The 22,076-nt window shown below is 42.3% G+C and overlaps 1 protein-coding gene and 1 long non-coding RNA gene across 13 annotated transcripts in view; one reads left to right on the top strand and one right to left on the bottom strand.

The window, feature by feature from the left end:
• Window positions 1-330: 330 nt before the first annotated feature.
• On the bottom strand, window positions 331-14,806 carry LOC106112679 (uncharacterized). 11 transcript variants are annotated; one of them, XR_008746982.1, is made up of 7 exons: window positions 14,675-14,806; window positions 12,745-12,913; window positions 12,101-12,291; window positions 11,085-11,292; window positions 10,631-10,692; window positions 8,694-9,746; window positions 331-589 (listed from the first exon to the last, which is right to left on the bottom strand). It is a non-coding gene; the product is annotated as an uncharacterized LOC106112679 (long non-coding RNA). The 11 variants fall into 11 exon arrangements; XR_008746979.1 differs by lacking the exon at window positions 331-589 and having other exon boundaries at window positions 5,331-8,953; window positions 9,636-9,746; XR_008746978.1 differs by lacking the exon at window positions 331-589 and having other exon boundaries at window positions 5,331-8,950; window positions 9,636-9,746.
• Window positions 14,807-14,979: 173 nt separating this feature from the next.
• HTR2A (5-hydroxytryptamine receptor 2A) overlaps window positions 14,980-22,076 on the top strand; it is a 28,328-nt gene continuing 21,231 nt past the window's right edge. The window contains exons 1-3 of one of the 2 annotated variants that reach the window (XM_005240252.4): window positions 14,980-15,119; window positions 15,605-16,259; window positions 21,102-21,302. In XM_005240252.4, coding sequence (XP_005240309.1) covers window positions 15,845-16,259; window positions 21,102-21,302 — 616 coding nt within the window. In that variant the 5' untranslated portion in view covers window positions 14,980-15,119; window positions 15,605-15,844. Of the gene's footprint in view, window positions 15,120-15,586; window positions 16,260-21,101; window positions 21,303-22,076 lie in introns of both variants that reach the window. The other variant, XM_027790744.2, reaches the window with a different exon arrangement.

Genomic DNA, 22,076 nt, shown 5'->3' with positions numbered 1-22,076 from the left:
CTTCTTCAACAGCAGCAACTGCCATCGCTACATGGCTTGCAGGGTGGGCCACTGCTTGGTTAGTATCACTACGGGGAGAGGATGGAGTGGTACTTCTCTTTCCAACAATACTGCAGCCAAAACAGGTCACAGATGAAGGTCTTGCCTCTGCCTAGCCTGACTTCTGTCTGCTGATCTGCTGTTCTTCAGATCAGGCTATGCTAGAATGAAGGGACTAGGAATTTTAAATCCTTAACCAGACTTTAACTAAAGTTAAAGTGATTACCTCCCAAATACAACTTTAGGAAGTAAAATGTTCTCTGTTATTACCAGAGCCCTGTAGCTTGACCAGCTGCTGCAGACATAAGATGTGCTCCTCCTCTTAAGTGAGAAAAAGAGATTTTTTTTCATACCAAAAGAGGCTTTTTAAAATTTTATTTAAGACAAAGCCTAAATGATTAAGCTGTTCCAGTGTGGCTTGTAAAATACAGTACCAGATCCAACATAACATTTTTTAAAGAAATCTAGGAAGCAGAGATGTAGGACTCCTCACAATTTCAGGCCAGTTTTCAGAAGCAATTTCTTAAGACCCTTCTGTGGCAGGGAGTACCTGCAGGTAGAAGAACAGAGAATGGTGAGTGAATAAATGAAGGAGTCAAAAGTTAGGGTGGCCAAATGCACAGAATTCTGCAAGAAAAACATCTTGAGTAACATAAAACATACTGATAGGACTGCGATCAGCAGGTGCATCAAATGCAGATAAGAACATGTCACTGACCAGATGCTACTTGGGCAAAATCTGCCCTGTAAGTCTGCCTAAGTACAGGTTCATTTTTCTTCCCATAAGACAAGAACAATTCAACATTTCTTGAGGTGCTGGGGTTTAAACAAGCTGTCAGAATTACATTCAGGAGCAGTCCTGCTTTGTTTTGCTCATTTATTTGTATGCAAGGATAGGATAAGCACCTACAAATATTTCCCTGCCCAGAACAGGAATGAGGATGTTTTCTGGTTCACAGCAATCGCTCACAGATCCTCAGCTTTGCTGAATTGCTTCACATGAAAGCTCCTGTGCTTAAGCAGGTATGCAGTTAACCCATATGAAAATGCCCATCCATATAGCATGGAACCTCCAGATGGACTGTGGACACAAAGCAGCTTGAAAAATGAGGTTGCTTGCACCATATGAGACCCTGCCCAAGCACACGCAGCTGGAACAAGGGATGGTGACACCACTACAACTAATGAATGCAGGCCAGTAAGTAAACCTACCTCAAACTTGCTTAGTGTTTGGAAAATTCTATCATTATGCTTTGGTAAATTATATTCACTTTTTGTCCTGGATGCTTATGGATGTGGCAGTGCCAAAGACTTAAAAGGAAGTATCAGGCTTGCTTAACACTTAAAATACTTGTTTGCTGGAGACTATTTCCAGCATGACAATCTGGATGGAACATTTAAAGAAATAAGCAGATATGTGGCTAAAATTCTATGAATAAGAGGGAAGCTGAAGAAATGTGTAAAAAAAATGCTCAGAAACAAAGCAAAACAATCATTATTTTTACATGCTAATCTGTTCCTGTGGGTTGATGATTCTCTGGCTGTCATCCCCTGGCAAATTACTGTGACCATTAAACATCATGTAGCAAAATCCAAACCCAACTGATGTACAAGGCTTCCTTATGCTAATTGCAACAGTGAATATTTCTCAGAATACCTGTCATTCTGGAGGAACAGGCAGAATCCATGAAGATGAGGTTGTTTTCACAACTTTACCCAAATATTGTAGCTCCAGCCACATTAGATGCACACCACTAGGCATCTCCTCTGGAGGGATGTTTCTCTAATAGGAGAATATTCCCCTTCTAGTGTTATAAACTAAAAGAGGACCCTTGACTAGAGGTTCCCCTTAGAGTTTGGGGTCCTCTTGCTCCCCTGAGGGGAGTATTATCATTGCAGCTCTTACCTCTGCCAATCTTCTTTGTTACAGTGCCCTGCTATGTCAAGCATATGGTGGTGGAAGACTTTTCCGTCTTAATACCTATTCATTCTGCTTCATCTTACCATGCTACAACATCCTATATCAAGATGTACTCTCAGTACAGAAGGTTTTCCCAGAGTAATAGCTCTTTTTGGAGGTTACAAATCCAACTTCCCCATGTTCTCTGCTGCACCATGAAGTCTGTTTTTCTCACCCTACACATCCAAGCAGGCGACAAATTTAGTCGACAGCGGTACTGCATCACTTCCTGCTCCCCCACTATCCCTCTGTCCCATGAGTTGCCACTGCCATATCTCTTCCTCCTGTCACCTCCTGCCTGCTTGGTTTCCCCAGTTCAACCTCCCAATGTGGTCCTTGCTATACACTGCAGCTACCCTGCTCAAAAGTGTCTTTTTTCCTAGTGGTGCTCACCAGTCCTCCAAAGCATTTGCCTTGCTTTATCCCCTTTGCCTGTCACCAACCTCCTCCTATGCCTGAGTTTTCCCAAACTTTTCAGCACTGACAGGGTTAATGATGGAATGAAACAGCTGTGAAATGGGAAGCCCAAAAGCGCCTAATTCACTTCCTCTTTTTTACCTTTCCCCCACCCCTCCTGTTTTTAAGGGAAAAAGCTGCAAACACAATTTCAAGGACTGAATGTGGCTGAAATTGCACTGGAGGGGACAATCTGTTCCAGCCCAGAAGATGGTGGGAAGAGAATCCAAGGAAAAGCAATTGTCTGTCTTCAGTTGTAAAATCGATGAACAATAGGATTAATTATCTTCCACTTTGGATGCAAGGATTTGCCAAACTTTTCCTTACTGCTGTATTACCATCAAAGCTGAAATGTTAAGACATACGCACAGTGAGAAATCGTAAAAGCAGAGCAGCAAAAAGGATGCGGGGGCTGCAGAAAGAAAGATTTAAAAGACTAAATATGCAAAGAACTGGGCTTAAACACATCTGCAAAAGAAAAGGGACACAGTGATTTTCTTATCAATATTTGAAGGGTCTGAACACCAAGGGGAGTTATGTCCTTCAGCAGAAAGGATGCAATTAGGAACGGTGGATGAAATCACAAGGTGAATTTAAACTGCCCATTGTGGAGAGGTAAAAACAAAAAGTCTTTACATAGGAAGATATTCTAGGAAGTGGGTGTCCCACTGCCTGTGGAGAACTAGGCTGGCTCAACAGAAGCACGCTGTTTGCAGCAGTCCTCCACTGCCAGGGACATGTAATAGATGACCTAAGGGGCTTTCTCATCTGTTGACTCCATGTTCTGGATTAAATGACCACAAACTCCAGATTTGTATGTGTTTATTAGCACAGTTTAAGACCGCTTCTTTGCGCTCTGTCCCACAGGCTGGCATCGCTTTGCTTTCCTCTGTTGCCAGCACAACCATCTCTTCAATTATTAATGAAGGAGTGGTTTTTTTGAAGCTTTTCTTATCCCAATATGTTAAATCTGTCTTGGAGTTGTACTACTGTGTAATTAGTTTAATGCATTTGAGTTGGAGGCACAAATAAGGTGGATGCTGTAGTAGCAGTGTAATGATGGGATTTCTCTCCAGCTGATGATACACCCAGTAGCGTTTCCAGTTTTCAAATTTTGAATCTAATGGCTCATTCCTGTTCTTTGCCAGGGAGCATGTGTGAGAGAGAAACACAGGGTGCAACCACTGAGCTGCTTATCTTGTAGAAGTCAGTTGCTCGCAGTATATGTGAAATCGGACCAGGAGCTCATCCCAGAAGCTTGAGGGGGGAGCACAGAAAGCAGGCTTCAGGTGGCAATTTGTTAGTTGGTTTGGATGTTGCACAACTAACTGCTGTCATTTGCCAGCACACATGGATGACAGGGACATTAAGGGAACTTGGAACAACATATTTAAACATCCAAAGAGCAGCAGCAGCAGGATGGGGAAATGGGGAGCCCCATCCCTGACAGCTGCAGGCAGGAGGGAGGCACCGTTCTCCAGCTTCATTTGCAATTCTCTGGAGCTCAGGGCCTTCTGGGATGGCCTTCCTGAAGCACCAGGCTGATTCCTAGTTTTTATGGCTCTCTGTGATAATTAATTTTCCATAGTCTGGACAATGATGTGGGTGGCACTGATTTGTTTGTTGGGGAACCACCTACTAGTCTCAGTAAGTATTGTGTCCCCGTGCCAGAAAACACATTGCAGTGTAGCCCATAACATAGGCCTGGATCACTTCCTTTTAGTACTTAGAGTCACTGAGATAGTTCATGCATTTTGATGCAGGAACTCCTGCCCCATATTCTCCAGCTTACTTTTTGTGGAAGCTTGACTCTCCATTAACTTCATGTTAGTGGGAACATTATTGATTTCAGAGAATTCACTGTTAGGAAAAATAACTTGCTTTTACAATGGCTTCCTTTATTTGTCTTGGATGATGCTATTTTCTTTGTTCACCTACCATCAGCGCAGAATAATTCAAGCTGGATGCACTAGTTCAGCGGCCTGATATTTAAGCACATATTTACAGGAAAAAGGCATTAACTGAGCAGCCCTTGACTCAGGGCTCAGATTCTGCCAGGCTGGCAGGACCCAGGAGTTTCAGCCATTAGAAAAAAATACAAGCAAAACTCATCTGTTAGGCATTTGGGTGGGTGCCTGATTTACTTTCAGAGGCAAATTTCTGGCTTGAATCTTGCATTTTAATGCCACACGTTACATTAAACACTACACACAGAGCATCAAAGAAGCAATTCAGTGCAATGCTTGAAGCTCTCTTGTGTAATGTATTGATTCCATCTAGCATGTGCCAGGTATGTCTTGTAGCCTTGACATTTTCCAGCACCACAGAACATTTTGATTTCTGTTCCCCTCCTGATGTGTTTCTTGGGGATGAGGTATAAGGCACAAATGGCAGAAGTTACCTCTTTATAGCAGAAGTGTCTTTCCAAAGTCAACATGCTATAGGTATTTCTGTCCTTTTCGCTTCCAAACCGCCCTACACACAACTCTGGACTTCAATAAACAATAAGATGCTGATAAATGAGTTGTGTTCATAATAACTCTTCCTACAAAGCAACCAGGAAAGGTGATGCATTTTTTCTCCCGCCTTTTCTCCTGTGGATTGTACAGTCCAAAAGCTCCCTATAAATAAAACCAGACACATATAAACATGCAGCCTCTAACCTCTGCCAAGCAGTCCATGGTGGGACTCCCATTAGCACCAGGAGTGTACCTCTGTGAACAAAGACCATGAACCTCTGTTCTGAATTTGCTCCCCATTATAACCTGTGCAATTCATTACAACTTCTTGCCTACACATAATTTCTGCTGAAAGTTCACCTGCCCATTCCAAGCCTTCCTTTACAAAGGCAGGCTTTCCATTGTTTTCTCTCAGACCATCACTGGATTTCCAGTGTTCAGGTATTAAAGGTCATTCTCAGACAGGAAAGCATACTGGCACAGCACCTTGGGAAACGAGAGTAACGAGATCCCTATGGACCAGATTCTGGCTCACTGCAGAACCTGGCATAGATAAGCTGTTTTCTCTCACATGTGGAAACACACTGGAGTGAAAACAGGAGATTTTCCATTTATATTGATTTACCAGTGGTTTGAAAGATACTGTACTCCACTGCCAAGCTCTCCTTTTCTTAGTCCGAACAGGGACAGGGGTCTAAGTTACTTGGAGAAGTTCTTCTTTCTACGGCATGCCTGACAAACACATGGATAAAGTAGTCGAAGAAGTACTGAAGAATAAAAAGGACATTAAAATAAGGACTTGACAGTTAGCCAAGAAAGGATTAAAAGTTTAAAGAGAGCCCTCCAGGACCCCAAAGACTTTTTTTGGAAAGAGATATCATGTTAGGGTTTCTACTTTTTGAGGTTTTGCATTTGAAGTAACAAATTTGAAACCATGGATGTGGAAAAGGTTTATTCCTGGGCTTACAAAGGAATCTAGCTGGCCACAGGATATGGAAGGGAGTTTTTGACAAAGATTCACCTGAGTCCGCATACCTGATACCTGACTCTTATGAATCTGCATACCATAACTGACAGGTAGATCTTCCTTTCCTCCCCTTTCTGCCCTTCACCTGTCACACATCAAATCCTTCTCAGTCCTCACTTTCTATTCTTCAGGTCCTGTTACTTTGCAGCAGCATCTGTTCCTGGTATTTCTCCTTATCACCCTGATCTACTTTCACACCTGCATTAAAAGTGCCTTCCTTTTTGCCTGCCTCTGCTTACCATGTAAGAACTGTGCTACAGGTCCCAATTAATCACTGGAGCACTGGGGCTATTGCCGCCCTGTATCTGCCAGGACATCCCAGGAAACGCTGTCAGCCTAAAGGGCTCTCTTGGGTGCCTTCCATCCACCCCAAGGATGCTCATGCATCCTCTCTGCCCTTGCTGCAGTAGCACCAGCAATCTTCATGAAGTCTTTCCTTGACGGTATCTCACAAAGACACACACGGGGATATCTGCCAAGGCTACAGCCATGTTCATGAAAGATACGAATGCTGTGGGAAATACTCTGTCTGCCCTAGTCCTAGACCTATGCCTAGACACATACATCTTCTCTGCAGTGGATCATGCCAGCATGTCTCTCAGGACTTTTGCACAGATGACCAGAGCAGACCAGCAGCTAACTGGGATTTATTGGTGCGCAAGAAGGTGATCTATACATGAGTTCAGTGACTCTGCACATACCACAGAAAGCTACAGTGCCCTATATTGTATTAATAAACATGATAAAAACTTATGGTTGGAAGAAAGGCAATCACTTTTACCATTTAACACTTCAATACTTTTAATGGTAATGACTGCTCCCTCATTCCTGCCTCTCATCAACAGCTTTCAAGGAAGCATCATTAAGAAGGCATATTCCAGTACAAGAGAGGCATCAGGTTCCATTCATTTAAAAGAGATATTTCAATAAAGCTAATTTAACATTCAGATCAGAGGTGCCCTCAGGGATTCCTGTGTCTACCCTACACAGCTCTGATGCTCAGCTGTAGCCCATGTTTGTATGATACCAGTGTGTAAGATAGGGAGATGCCCAGTGAGTGTGGATTTTCCTAAAAAAGACTGTAAGTCAGTCTTTTATTGGACTCCACAATACAGTGGTGTTCAGCCATATGTTAGAGTGTGGGAGGGTATAAACTGCACTACATAAAGCCAGCAGGTTCTCCACTTGTATTTCAACTTATAGTACTTGCACCCCTAGTAGAAACTGATAGAAAATTTAATATTAGATCCTCGACAGACTCAAAAATGAGTAGGAAGAAAATGAAAGTCAAAATGTTTACAGAGATATCAAACCCCACTGGAAAAATATTTTAGCTTTTGGTTGTATTCCATTTGTTTCCTTAAGTGATTCAGTGCTTTAAATAAATAGTTTTGATTGCCTTAAGTGTTCTAAAGAAAAACATTCAGATTCCAGTGGTATTCAGGAAAAAGAGCACAGATAAATCAGTCTATTAAACTAGGTAAATAATAACAGCTTCTTTTACAAATCAAGTTGTAAGTTTTTGTGATCTCCCCAAGGTCTTCAGAGCAGAATTTTACAGGCTCTGTAGAGAGTACCTGTTCACAAACTGCATCTAAAAAAGAAGGTGGGAATTAGTTGTACCACTAAGCCAAAAAGATGCTGCATTTCCTCTGGAACACTTAAAATTATAGTAAAATTATTCTGCAGAAAATACAGCATTGCAAACTTTGGAAGTAACAGCAAAGTCTTGGCACAGTCAGTTGAGCTGAGTCAACTAGTTCAGCCAGTGCTGCATCTAGATGTAAAGAAATATTTACATACCTGGAGGTAACATGATTCTTTTAATGTATTTTGCAGATCTGACTCAGCTCTCACTGTTTCAAGAATCAGATGCTATGAAGATACAATTTGTAGCCTGATCTGTGAATCACCACCTTACATGAAATGATTAAAAAGTGGGATCCAGCACAGCAGTCCAATGAATGAGTGCCCCTAAATTCACTGCCATGGAATCAATGGAAGCTTTTCCATTGACTCTCAATGGAGACACTCAATTACCTTTCCATTAAGGCATTTTTTTTCTGTGCACCTACAGTTAAGATCTATCTTAAACAAGCAGACTGGATCCCAGCCTACGATGCTAGCATTGTTGACATGCCACAGTTACAATACTTAAGGATTCAATCAGCCAGCCTGTCTGTTGCAAGTTTGCACCTTCTTGCAAGTTCACATTGCTGAACCAACCTTGATTTAATGCTGGACTATATTTTCATAGACAATAGCTTTGCCTGATTTCACAGAAAAGTAGACCTACTGGGGACTGCCCCTTACAGAACTCTTGCATGTATCCATTAAAGCTGTTCTAATCAGTTAAATACAACTAAACAAAACCTGATAACAAAAATATTAGTTTTGCCAAGGAGGAATAACTGCATGTTTCTAGAACTACAGCACACATTCGATAACAGACATTCATGCTGATGCAAATTCATGCACTGTGTAATGTTTTCCACTTTGATGGTCATAAATTACATACTGTAACTTAACAAGTTGGAAAATGTGCTATCCCAGGAATAAGAGAGGGAAAACATAACAGCAATCATCTGCCAGTTTAATAGAGAGCTGTAACAAATAGCAGCTATATTTATATTTTTAAGATCATCATTTCAGGGCTGCAGCTGTTTTGTTCTGCCATCTTTAAAGAGCAATAAAGGTATGCATAGAAAATACATTTGTAATGTTAACTCCTGCTGGTCTGGCAGGTCCCCACCTATTTCACAGGTCTCTGGTAGTGTCTTCCATATGCTGTTGAACCCATGAGCTTCTGGGGAGATGGGAAATACAAACATATTTGGGCAACTCCCTGCCACCCCATAATGCTGCTAAACCAGCAGAGGTGACTCCACCTTTTTGGATTCAATATTGATATTTTTTTTCTTTTAAATGCTTCTCCATCCATCAATGTCCAAGTAGAAATGTAGCAAGTTCCTCATGGATTCAGCTTACTCTTGCTTTTCTGCTTATGTGCTGCTAGAGAAACAAGAAAGAAAAGAAAAGGAAAAAAAAAATAAAAGCCCAGAGAAATACAGACAAATCTGTGTATGGAGCACAATAAATTGAAACAGCTTTTGTTTTCTTTTTGTAGTACTGTACTGACCTTGAGAGGGAAAAAAAGTCTAATTTAAATATTGTAGGATCTAAGATTATGAGTAGACATCAGCAGTGAATACAGGGAAAAAAACCAACTTTATCACCTTTTACAAAGCGATGGAATTTATTGGAAGAAGGGAAAGGAATGAAGGATGAAGTGCACCCACCTTCTATAGTGTGTATTGCCTGACTAAAAGGCTAAAACAGCTTTTAACAGACATGTAAGACTCCCCATAGATGATGATGGCTTGGCAGAAAGTTCCCACAATGCCACCTTTGCAATATGGTGTGTGGTTTTGATCACCCCATTAAAAAGATGTTGTAAGATGGGTAAGAGCTGAGGTGATACAGGCTTTGGACGATGACCAGTGTTAATTGTGGGCAGCAAGTGCATCTTCAAGCAGCAAACTGAAGTAAATCAAGTGGAAAATGCTCACTGCTGCTTGCAAGCTTTAAATTGAGGAAAAAATTAGTGGAAGAGATTCTGGTACTAATACTGGAATATAGAGCTTTATGCTATGGGATTCGCACTGATATGTGTCTGGATGAAATAAAGTTTTACCTACAGTGGAACTGGCTCATTTGTAATTCAGAGGATCAGAACACAGCATAATATTGTCTCAGCACAAACCAACCTGCCAGCTTCTTCCTAGTGCAGCTGAAATGGAAATATCTAAAGCAAAATGTGTTTTAGTAAATCAAATGTCTGCAGAGGCCTCTGGTGATATAAAAGCTATTGTCAGGTATATAAATAGTTAATATTTACATCTGAGAGAAAGATGTAAAGAAGAACTTGTCCCTTCAGGTATCACTAAAATAAAGCATGGAATTTTAGAGATGTTTCTTTAAATAAGGCTGTAGCATTCCTCCGTAAAGCATCAAAGGCCATTCATCCATTCAGCACAAAAGGTTAATGGACACTCCCCAGCAGTTTTGACTCCTGTGGGAAATTAAGTTTCCGCGGGATCAACATTTATGCAAGAAAAAAATAATTTTGCCCAAAGCATTCAGGTTTCCTTTGGGAAGAATCAAAACAAAACATTTCCTTCACTACATGGGTTTGACCCAAATCAAACGTTTCAGTTTATTTTTTAACTGAACAAGAATGTTTTATTTCAGCTCAGTTCAACTTGAAACTGCCTCTAGGCTTGCTGTTACAGTGGATATAAAACGTCCAGGAGAATAAGGCAATTTGCATATCAGCCAGTTAGCTGTCTCATAAGAAAACATTTTTAATTCAAAAATATTAAAATGTTACATTTAGATCAACAAGACTGAAGCAAAATGTTTGGGTACTTCCAAACTGAGGTTCTTCAGAACTTTTCCTCCCATGAAAAAATTTTGATGTGGTAAAAGAAATGTTTAAATAGCAAAATTGCACATGAGAAAAAAAATATCTGACTGATTTCCAGCCAACTAATCGTTCCATCAGTTTTATGCCACAGCAATTCAATTGAGCTGCACTGGAATCACACTGGAATCATACCAGCCTAAAAGAGGTCACCAGTGCAATGTTACTGATCTTGGTGCACAGGCTTAGGAAGATAAACAATGTACCTTAAGCTGTTCCAGGTTGTCTTTCACATTTACCTCCTTCTTTGGGCTGTAACTTGCAGATCCTGAAAGAATAACATGTGGTTAGAAAGGAGGACACCCTACAAATCACCAGGAATACTGCACATCTTTCCAAAACTCAGGGATGAATGAGGCAATCAGGCTTTTAAAATCACCTGGGATTGAACAGACTGTAACGAGCATTTGCATGTGGGATAGACATGAAAGTTTACAGTTTCTGTTATTTTTATATATATATATATGATACATATTTGCTTATTACAGATTTCTTAGTATATATTACACTTAGAAATTATAGTCAAACTGAGTTATTACAGCTTTGCTTTTAGCCTCAACTTCTAATATTCAGTTCTCATTCAAAAGCAGTCCAGACCAAATCAATACAGACAGCCAGTTTCACAGCAGAGACCCCCACAACAACACACCAGTTACTCACCACAGGTTTTCAGTCATCACGACCCGTGGCCCACAGGAGGACACAGGGTGCTGGCGCTACAACACCCAGCTTGCTCAGGATCATCACCTGTGGACGCAAGGTTGAAGGACGCTGCTCCCGCGTGGATTTCAGAAAGATCATGCAACCTGTTCTCACGTTACTGCAATGGCATGGGTCAAGAAGGCTGAGAGATCCAGAATGAGCTTGACTGCGGAGTGTGTGCCAAAAAAAGAACAGCACTGTTTAGTTATTTGTTCTGGTTTGCAATAACTAGCTTTTGATTCACATCCTGAGGCACCACAGTATTAACTGTTCCAACAGTCCCTGATAAATGTACACAGAGATACAAAATGGTAGCTGTCTTGACCGCAACACAAATTATTCACATTCTACTTGCCTCACTTTTAGATGTCAGAGTGAGTGATTAACCTCTGCAGTTTACACATTTACTGATCACACAAGCCACTCAATACATAGGGCAGGGCAATGGCAAACTCAGAAACTGGGGATTTTTATACCTGAAATAATCCTGAGAACACCAAATCTGTGTTATGCAAACTAGTTTTTGTATTTCTCCTCTTTCAGATGAAATTGTTGAAAAGCAGCATTTCTAGGAAGCAGTTATGTGCACCACGCCAAGCATAAAAACCCTGCCCAAGAGGACAGATTAATGTTCTACATTTCCAAGCAGAGCTAGGAAACAGAGGAGGGGCTCTCATGAATCTGATATGTTGGTGCCTTCCAGAAATTAAAAAGCAGTATGTAGACGGTTCCCATGCCAGCTGTGTTTCTGAAGAATGCTCTATGTCTAATGCAGACTACATTATCGCCGTTTTAAGCTAAGATTTCACTTAATTTACATAGACTGGGACAGACTGCAGCTGTCTGTTTTTAGTGCAGACATGCTGCCTGGGATTTCAGGTCACAGCATGTGAGGCTCTGCTGCTGTCAGAGTGCAAGCTTCTTTGTTTAAAAACGGAAGATCATGGGACCTACAGTTTTCCAGAACTACTCACCATTAGGAGAAGCAATAGTCAAGGCTGCCTTTAGACGTGACTAACCATCTAGGGGTTGTACCTCCCTGCTCTCTCAAGGCAAAGTACATGCTTAGTTCTGCATAGAGGCGAAAGCACCCGTGGAAGCCCTGATACCTGCCTTTCACTGGGTTCAGCACAGAGAGGTTGGATATTTTTGCATTGCTTGACCCCTGTAACGATACCATATGGAAGGGAAGCCATTTTCAGGTTCTTGTGGGGGAGATGGGATGGTTGGGTTTTGCAGTCAAAGAAATCCTGAGACAAATAATACAACGTACTTGTGCTCCGTAGCACATCCAACATACTTTGCTAGAAGACATTGTAAGATCACAAATTTGTTTCTGACATACTGGGCTATACAAAAGTGGTTTGTGACTCATCCATGTTTCATGTGCAAACCTTAAAAAAGACATTTCATCTACCTGTGCCTCAGTTTCACATATGTCAAACAGTTTTATGGGGAGACAGAGTAGTGTTCAGAAGGCACTCAGACGTTGTGGTGGTGGTGGTGGTGGTCCACAGCTAGACCAAAGGAAATAAACGGTGCAGTACTTAGATGAAGAGTTTATGGCCATACCTGCAAAGGTCTTGGATGAGGCAACGTTCAGCCTGTTTGCACTTACCTTCTGCGTTTCTGATGTCCAGAGCAGAGCTGCCGTCTTAAATGAGTCATTGAAGCAGAGGAAGGATGAAGTATCTGTGAAAGTCATGCCATTCTAGTAAAAGGGAGATGAAGCTACTCTGTAAGAACGAGGAAGCTCCTTTAGGCATCTGCTTCAGGTCTACAGGGAGCTGGAGATGTGAAATCAGGATTCACAAACCTTTTACACACAGCCTATTTCTTAACTCAGGAAATTAGAAGACCAGGTCCTAAGCCTCCACTCTGTCCTTGGAGTGGGAAAAAAGACGCACAGCTCTGCTTGGTGAAACTGGGCTTTGCTGGCAGACCCACAGTTTGGGTACTCACCTGCAAAATAGTACCCCCCCACCTATGACTGTTACTTTAGAAATGTTAGAGCCCCAAGGGAACCAACTAAGAAAATAACAGGACACCTGGGTTCTTCAGAAAGGATTATATGTAGCCCTAGCCAAGGGGTCTTGTGCCCTGTTTTGCACAGTAGCCACGTTCAACAGAAGTGCAGCCAAACATCTGCAGCGGATCTGCACTTTCACGTCAAGAGCATCTTCGCAGGATGGCTGCTGAACCCTCTGGAACATGGATGCCAAATTCACTTGGTGAACACAGTAACCCATTTGGTTGTTGTATTAAAGGCAAGAGGGAAAGAGCCCCTTCTGGCTCCTGGACAAGACTGCCAGGGTTGAAACATTTCTTGCTAAATTCAGCATTATTAACCTTCTTTACCATCTTGTGTTGCCCAATAGTCTTCTGGCCTCACCTACAGGACTGGGAAATTTAAGCACTGGGATGACTCATCTCCAACTCCCATGTGGGCATCGGTAGGAGCTACTGCCTGACTGCTCCGTCCTGCTGTGATGGCTGTTGGTCTGGGCTCAGCTGGGAGCAAAACTGTTTCCACAGGAACTTTACTGTGAAAGGGGTCCTGTAACAGTGCCTCAGTGACCTGAATGGGCTTTGGTGGGTGCTCTGAGACTTTGATCAGGTTTTTGACCCCTGAAGTGATTGGCACATCAGCTGAACTGTTGTAACTCTCCCTGTGTTTGCAGCCCCCGGGAAGTGCAGCAGAGTTAGTGGTGCTGCACATAGAGCTGCGCTATAGGAGCACACGGCAGTTGCTGTGGGTCTGCCAGGACCCACCAGTGCCCAGTGACACTAGCATGTCTCTGAGCTCTCACTGCAAACTGCCTGAGCCTGCCTGTATATGCCCTCTACATGAGGGAAGTCTGCAGTGTATTTCAGGATGGGCAGGGGAGCGGTGAATCCACTCAGCTGAAATTTTGACAACTGTGTTTCAGAAAATCTGGGAGTAGGTTTTATGTTAGGTGGCAAATTAAAGAGCTGGCTACTTCCTCATCCACGTCCTGGCAGCAGACGTAGAAAGCAGAAATGGTGGAAGGCTGTTTTGGTTCCCCCTCTGCTGTATACTCTTTTGCTTTACTGAACTGCTCCATTTGGGACACTTACTTGGGACAGGCTGCTGGGGTTAATTGTTACATCCACCTCCTGACAAATGAGCATGATATCAGAGTGACTTCAATTTTTTATAAATATCTATTGCCAATTTGATTATCGTGTCAGCACAGACCAGGAGTTAAAACTGAAGGGGACTGGATGTTACTCCTTCATCTTAAGGCTGGCATAATTTTCCGTCCACATGGGAAAAGCTTCACACTTACATTTTTCACTAGTATCTACCATCGGGAGCCTTAGATTTTGTCTCTGTTAAGCCTGCATCCTGTAAAACACTGTAATTGCATGCAGCTGTGTTTGCAAGCCATCCTCTGCAAGTGGAAAGCGTGCATTGAAAAAGCACCCAAGCGGAGGACCTCTGAAATATAAGCTGCACAAGCTGCTAGTTTACCAAAAAGACCCCCTCTGGTCTGCCCTCCCCTGCCCTCCTCTGCTGTTGCTACCTTGCAGTTTATGACATCCAGACAGTGGGAGGTCTGACGAACCGAACAAGGCAGTGAGCGAGAAATTCCATTCCTGTCGAAATCAGTAATTCCTCCGTGCAGGCTGCTTTTTCGTGTGCATGTGTGTGCTTTCTTTTGTGTCACTTCGAGAAGGGCTCTGATATTATTATTACTTTAAATACAGCTTGCCCTGGGGCGGGGAAACGCACAAGGAAAGAGTCGGCAAGCAGCCTATCTCTCAGAAGAAAAGAGCAAGCCTTGCAGCACAGGAACCGGCTTCACTCAAGTGTGCAGTTTAGAAGTCAAAAAACTATTCCAAATACCACCATTTTGGAGGAGGCTGAAGAAAAAGGACACAAAACTGGCTAAACACAGTGAAGAATATAGTAAATCAGAGTATAAAGTGCACCTAATTGCAGTTTGAGAGTGGGCTCTGAAGTACAATGTAAGTCTTCCTTAAATTGTATTTTTTTTATGATAGTATCTTGTTGTTTAATTTCCATTCTGAAGCCAGGCTGGGCCAAAAGGTACAATTAGCTATAAAAGTCAGCATGGAGCAGAATGTGTAATCTCTGATATGAGGCTGAAGATGATGCTGGAATAAACAGGAGTCAGACACTATCAGCCATATCATGGAAGACAAACTATAAATAAGAGCATGTCTAATTATTTCAAGAGAAAGATGCTGGATGGAATCTTTAATCAACTTTCTTAATAGGGAAGTGAGAGCTCTGCTGTTTTCTATGGCAAGCTATTTTAATACTGTTGTGTTTAAAATTGTGTGATTATGGTTACCAATAGCAATAAGATATGTAGTTCCAGAGGGGAGTCCTAGTGGCTGCAAAAGTTTTTTCTCTTTTTCTCCAACATTTTTGCTCCTGAAGCCTCAAGTCCACATTCTCTATCCTACAGCTTGGTTTTGCTTTTCAGCTGGATTTTCAATGTATGCCAACGCTGGACTTCCGATGGAACTGAAAACAAAACATTTCAGCTTTTGGAGTAATTCTGGTATGTTTTTCTACATCACACTAGTGGCAAAGATACAGTCGACAAAAGATTGTGCTCCCTCAACTTCTGGCATGGACAGCTGAGGAATATAAACCCTGATGGTGACAAAGGGTGATCATTTCTTATTTTTCACTACTTATCTCACCGGTTTTGGACTTAGCAATGGATATTCTTTGTGATGAGAAGAGCTCTGTGAACCCAACTGTAAACTCCTTAATACAAATAAATCATGAGAGAAGACTTTACAGAAATGTTTATGGAGCTGGAGAGATTAATATATCACATCTTTTTAACCTGACTGTCGACTCTGAAAACCTTACCAATCTTTCGTGTGAAAGTAACATGAGTCCACCGTGCTACTCTTCCCTGTTTCAGCTTTCACAGAAAAACTGGCCAGCTTTGCTGACAGTGATAGTGATTGTTTTAACCATTGCTGGAAATATTCTTGTCATCATGGCTGTGTCACTGGAGAAAAAACTACAGAATGCCACTAACTATTTTCTAATGTCACTTGCAATAGCTGATATGCTGCTGGGTTTCCTTGTCATGCCTGTGTCAATGTTAACCATACTGTACGGTGAGTATTAGCTGTGTAACCTACTGCATGTATTAAGAAGCTTTAAACATTGCATGCACATGTTGTTGTTGCTATTATTTCATTTAGTTACCACAAAAAAAATTAATCACTCTATACAAGTTGAAATATATGTAATTGGTTAATGGATGTAAAAATAGGTGAAGTATTTGAATCTTTTCCTACTTTCTATTTCTAGTTACAAGCATTTTAAACACAGTCCAGATCATCAGTTTATTACTTAGTTGCTGGATGAATTGTCTCAAAGTGTATACGAAGATGCTTTGTTCTTGCTATTCTTTCAGTTTTTTCCCTGGCTCATAATTTTCAATATTCCTAATGAGAATGTAGGGTCCTGTCAGTTACTTTGCTCTGCAAATATGCACAGAAGCACTAATGACTACCTTTAGATTCAAAGTAGGCAACCTCTTCAATTTTCTTGTTTAAGTAATAAAAATGTAAAGAATTTTCTTAACACCAATACCCTGCTTAGACACTTACTTACCAGCAAATGCTGGAATAAATATTGTGGGAGTTAAAAAATGGATGGGAATTAATTCTACCTGATTCTAAGTAAAATTTACAAATGCAAAGCTATGATTTCTTAAGAGTAGTTATTTAAAAATTAAGTGAATAATGACTTACAGTTCATAACCTTGCAGATGTTTAACAGCAGATCTCATTTTCACCAAAATCACTTCCAGCATAGCTCACGTAGAAAAAAAGCAGCAGCCTCTGTGTTCAGTACTAATATAGTCAGGCTGTTATAATCCCTAAACTTTGAGTTTTCCAGTGCCACAACTGAATTACTACAGTTCAAGGAGAAGCCAGGCAACATCAGGAGGAAAGTGAGGTTGTTTACAAAGATTTCTATTGCTTCACTATTTTGGGAATACAGGTCCAAGCACGAGCCTGTGACTTAAGAGAGATTTCATACAGAAACCTGGAAGTTTATTTCCCAGTTTCTGTATTTCTACACAGATTGCCCTCAGTAACATTGGCAAACTGTATTTGGCATCAGTGATGGTGTAACTTTGTAATTTATTGCATCAGTGATGCAACTACCTTTGGTGGAAGAAACAGCGTAAACCAGAGCTGTGGGAGCAGCAATCGTCCGATGGGTGAGATTAGCAAAAACCTTTATAATCCTGCATGATTCTCTGAGACATGCAACAGGGACTCCTGCTGGCCAGGCTCTGCTGCCAAGCAAAGAGGTGCCAGAAATCTGAGGCTCAGAAGTGGTTTGAAGGTTGGGACGCAGGATTTCCTGCACACAGCAAAGCCGAAACCGTTGTCGCAGAGGGAAGGCTGCATCACCCTGCTTTGCAATCACCAGAGTGGAGGAGCAGCCAGGCACCTAAAGCCATGGGGAAGGGAGTGTGTTGGCTTTGCCTCCTCTCCCCCTGCTTTTTGTCTTGCAAGGTTAAGAAGAGGAGGCCTTTGCAGGGTAGCTGCGGGTGAAAAATCATCTGGTAGTGCACACAGGTACCAGAAGAGCCATCTCAGCATGGTGCACCATCATCCTCCACAATGACCAGTGATGGCACGCAGGGAAACCTCACCTTACACAGAAGCATTTGCTCAGTCTCAGCTGCCCAGCTTCAGCCACATCACCTGCATTGTCGTCCTAAGCCCAAACTGAGGGCCTTTGCACTTGATTTGCTCTGCCGGGGCACCTCAGAGGCTATGGAACAAGTGTGCCCCACCACCCGCTCCGCATCACCTTGAAGGGGAATTGTGACTGTTTTGCTCAAAAGAGAGATTATTTCCTTCTTGAGAACTTTACAGCTACTGTGGAAACTCCCATTTGGGTGCCCAGTCACACCAGTCATGCACCTGTCCCAGCCTGCATCCTTTGGCCCAGGCAGGCTTCTCCATCCACCCAGCAGCACCAGCCTCTACTGGGAAAAGACACCAAGCAAGTCCTGCCAAGGTGGACATGCCCACAGAGCAGAAAACTCACAGAGCTGAACAACAGTGCTGGTTCCCACCCAAAACAATAGGGTGCTGGATGCTTGTTGCTTCTGCCTTGGAGACTTGTCCCATGCATAGGTGACAGCAAAAGTGTGGAGCAGGGGTAGGGATTATTGGCAGATGCTACATAACTCCCTGCTGCAGTGGAAAGACCAGGCATTTCAGAGGGCTCCTGTCCAGCCCAGTGCTGACCCCAGGCGTGGTCTCGGCTGATGTGCTTCTGAGAAGGCAGGACAGTGCACAGGGCCTTGTCAGCAACTGCCTGTGCCTACAGACTCTCCTTTCTTCTTTCCTTACAGCAATTCCTTAGCCTTTCGCTCAAAACAGTTTTCCTGTACCTCCTGCCCAGTCATCCTGGCCAGCTTGGCCAGCTTGCCTCCTCACCTGAAAGGCCTTGTGAGAAAATATTTATCCTCTCCTGGATATATCAGGAAGAAAATCTTATCTCATCCTAGGGGCTACCTGCCCTCCCTCTCAGTCTCTCAACCTGAAAATGTATAGATGACAAGCCTCATTTGCCTGTCCCTTGTATGGGACTCCTTCACACGAGCTCCTGGACCTCATGAGCTCTCATGGACCACATGAAATCCTGGACCTTGTAAAACTTCTCCTGCCTACCCAGTCTTTAAATTGCAGCCGTATTTTGTTTTGTTCGGTTCGGTTTGGTTTGGTTTCCCCTTGGATATATCAATGGGTGAATTGGACAGTGGTCAGAGCACAGCACAAGACAAAGGTGCCCTGCACCATGCTCCACATAAAATGTCCCAAGGTCTTCCTGGAGGATACTGTCTACACACTTCCTAACTCTTATTTCATCCACAATTGGCTCCTCTCATGTACTTTTCCCTATCTTGGCCCTGTAGTCTCCAGCGTAGTTTATCTGATGGATGCTGTTTTACCCCTGCCCCATCCAGGTTTAGAGCAAGGACAAGAGATCTAGAAGGATATGACAAATGCCTTCCCAAAGGCCACTGAAGCAAGAGAACAGATGCATGTCGTCAAGCGTAAAAATACTTTATCGCTTTTCCCTTTGTAAACTGTCCTGGCCTGACAGAGAGATGCTGCTGGGAAGACATGCCCCAGAAAGCCCGCCCTCACGTAGCACACCCCAGAGACCAGACTCCCCACTGGAAAACCAGAAAACAAGATAAAACATACCCATAAATGCTGTATGGCTTGTCAGGATCAGCTCATATTACAGCAGTCCAAGAGCACCATGAAATAGGTCTCCTCAGTGCCTACCAAGACTAAAATCAATTAGGCACAGACCTCGCTTCTCTGCCTCTCCCTCTGTTCCTGCTATTGCAAATCGGGTACTGTATCTTCCAAGGAGACAGGCACTCCCCCAAATACTAGCGTGTTCTCACAACACTAAATTTGGCATTGCCCATGACACGCTGTCATGGGCAGCTTGGTTAATATGTCTAAATTAAATCACCACAAGATAAGGACGCAGATAACTGCAAAACTTATTTCAAGGAGAGTTTTTAGTGATTGCCTGCAGGACTAGAATGGCCTTTGAATGGGGGTCCTGCAGGGCTCTGCTTAGCCTGGATCTGCTCAGTATTGCCCCTAACAGCTTGGCTAGTGTGTAGAGCGTGAAGTTACACAGCTCTCCAATAGCACCAAGCTGGGAGAGGTTACAAGCACTCAGAGGGCCAGGATCAGAATCATCAACAATCATCTGGACCCCTGAAGAGAAAATCTGAAATGAACAAATAACATTCAGTGAGGATAAATTCAAAGATAACAGCTAAGGAAAAAGATAGCAAACCAACTACTGCTGGGAAAGTTTGTCCAGGCTTCGGGAAAGCTGAATAAGATCTGACTGTCAAAACGGATCATAAGCTAACCATGCATCACTAGTATGACATTTTTATACAAAAGGCACTCATCATTCCAGGTTTTGTAACTAAGGACATTCCTGTGAAGCAATCTTGTATTTCACTTAGCAGTCAGGAGGCCTTTGCAAGAATACAAAGCCCTGTTTTGGTCACTGAATGACAAACAAGATGAGGATAAATTAAATAGATTTCAGGGCAGAGAAACAAGAAGCACAAAAGTTTTAAAAGCATCATCTGTAAGCAAAAGATAAAGGAATTGGCTTTGCTTAGTCTTGAAGAGAAAAAAAAAGACACAAACCAACAAACTAGACAAGACACGATAGCCATCTCCCAATAGCTTCCAGAAAGGATAGCAATCAATTATTCTTCAAGGCTAGTGGAAAGAACAAGGAAAAAGAGAAGGCTTAATTTGCAGCTAAGAAGAGGATTGGATATTGGTAAACACTAATGCTTTGCTTTGGATTGCTCTCTGTGGAGGAGCCTATCAATATTTATTGATACAGGGAATATGCTTATATAAGTATGTGGTGAGACAAATATCACTGGTATGCAATAAAATGCATTTTTTTCTTCAGCTGCCACTAAATCTGAAGTTTCAGTTTCACAATTTAGATGGCTTTGCATACCAGCAGGTGTTAATAATGTAGTAATTACGTGGATAAAAAGTCCTAAAACGAAATTGAGAGCTTGCAAGTTTACAATGACAAAATTGCTTCTCTTTCCATAGATTTGCTGCCAGAATTGGTTAATCATAACATCAAGCATTAGCATTATGCAAATAGAATAAAAGAGAAAAAAACTGACACTGCCTGTAGCCTGGGAAAGAAGCAGAGTTAATCCCAAAAGCTACACAGTTAGAAGGTTGCAAACAAATAAAAAAGGTTTCTTGATACAGCATCAGGCAGCTTCTGTTGAAGACATCACTTACTACCAGCTCCCACTAGAAGGATATAGGCACTAAGACATACGTGTCACAACAAAAGATGTATGACATGTTCTTAGCTGATGTCAACTTTCTCTTGTGCAGGATACACATGGCCTCTACCGACAAAGCTCTGTGCCATTTGGATCTACTTGGACGTGCTTTTCTCCACTGCCTCCATCATGCACCTCTGTGCCATCTCACTGGATCGCTATATTGCCATTCGAAACCCCATCCATCACAGCCGGTTTAACTCAAGAACTAAGGCCTTTGCAAAAATAATTGCTGTTTGGACCATATCAGTTGGTAAGTGAGGCAATATTTCAGCATGTAATTGCAGATTTCTAGCCTTTGAGAGGATTTGACATATATATTGCGGTCTAAAACTGTATTCTCTGCCTGCAATATTTTGCTTGCTACAGTCTAAGAAGTGCTGTAATGTAGTAATTACACAGTGGAAATCAAAAACAACAACAGGAAGTGTAGGAGAACTGACTACTGGGTTCGGGTTTGTCTTAAAGATGTGTTTATTTCCCATATTGATTATCCATTATTACCTTAATGTCTGAAAAGAAAAATTTATCTCAACTGAAAAAAAAATATCCCTGTTTTATGTAAGTCTATTGTTCCCAGTTTCTTACTAGGGTAATTTGATTACAGATGTTTCATACATGCAGATCTTGTCTGCCTTTCTCAGTGCATATGGTGGGGTATTTATGCATCCTATTTAGGAGGCATTAGACACTCTGCGCAAACCCAAAATGAGAGGAATTTCTCCACAGGACGGTTCAGAGTTACAGCTTAAAATAGGTGCTCTGAATGACTCACTAGATTAATCCCTCTTTGCACTAGCAAAACCCAGAGGCTCAAAACCAGACATGGGAGCATTGCTCTTCCATTCCCGTGGTGGCAGCACCCTTGGTCCAGGGCAGTCTCACAGCATGGGAGTTGGGAAGAGTTTGGTGACTGATGCCACCAGGGATTTCCTCACACACCTGGGGCAGTGCTTCTTAGACGTGTTGGAAGCATGGTTCCCTTTCAGCTCATCTGGTTTCGTACACCCCCTGAGCACTGGCAGCT

This window comes from Falco peregrinus, chromosome 4, assembly GCF_023634155.1.
Source record: "Falco peregrinus isolate bFalPer1 chromosome 4, bFalPer1.pri, whole genome shotgun sequence".
Taxonomy (NCBI): Eukaryota; Metazoa; Chordata; class Aves; order Falconiformes; family Falconidae; genus Falco; species Falco peregrinus.
This window is presented reverse-complemented; position numbering and strand designations above follow the sequence as displayed.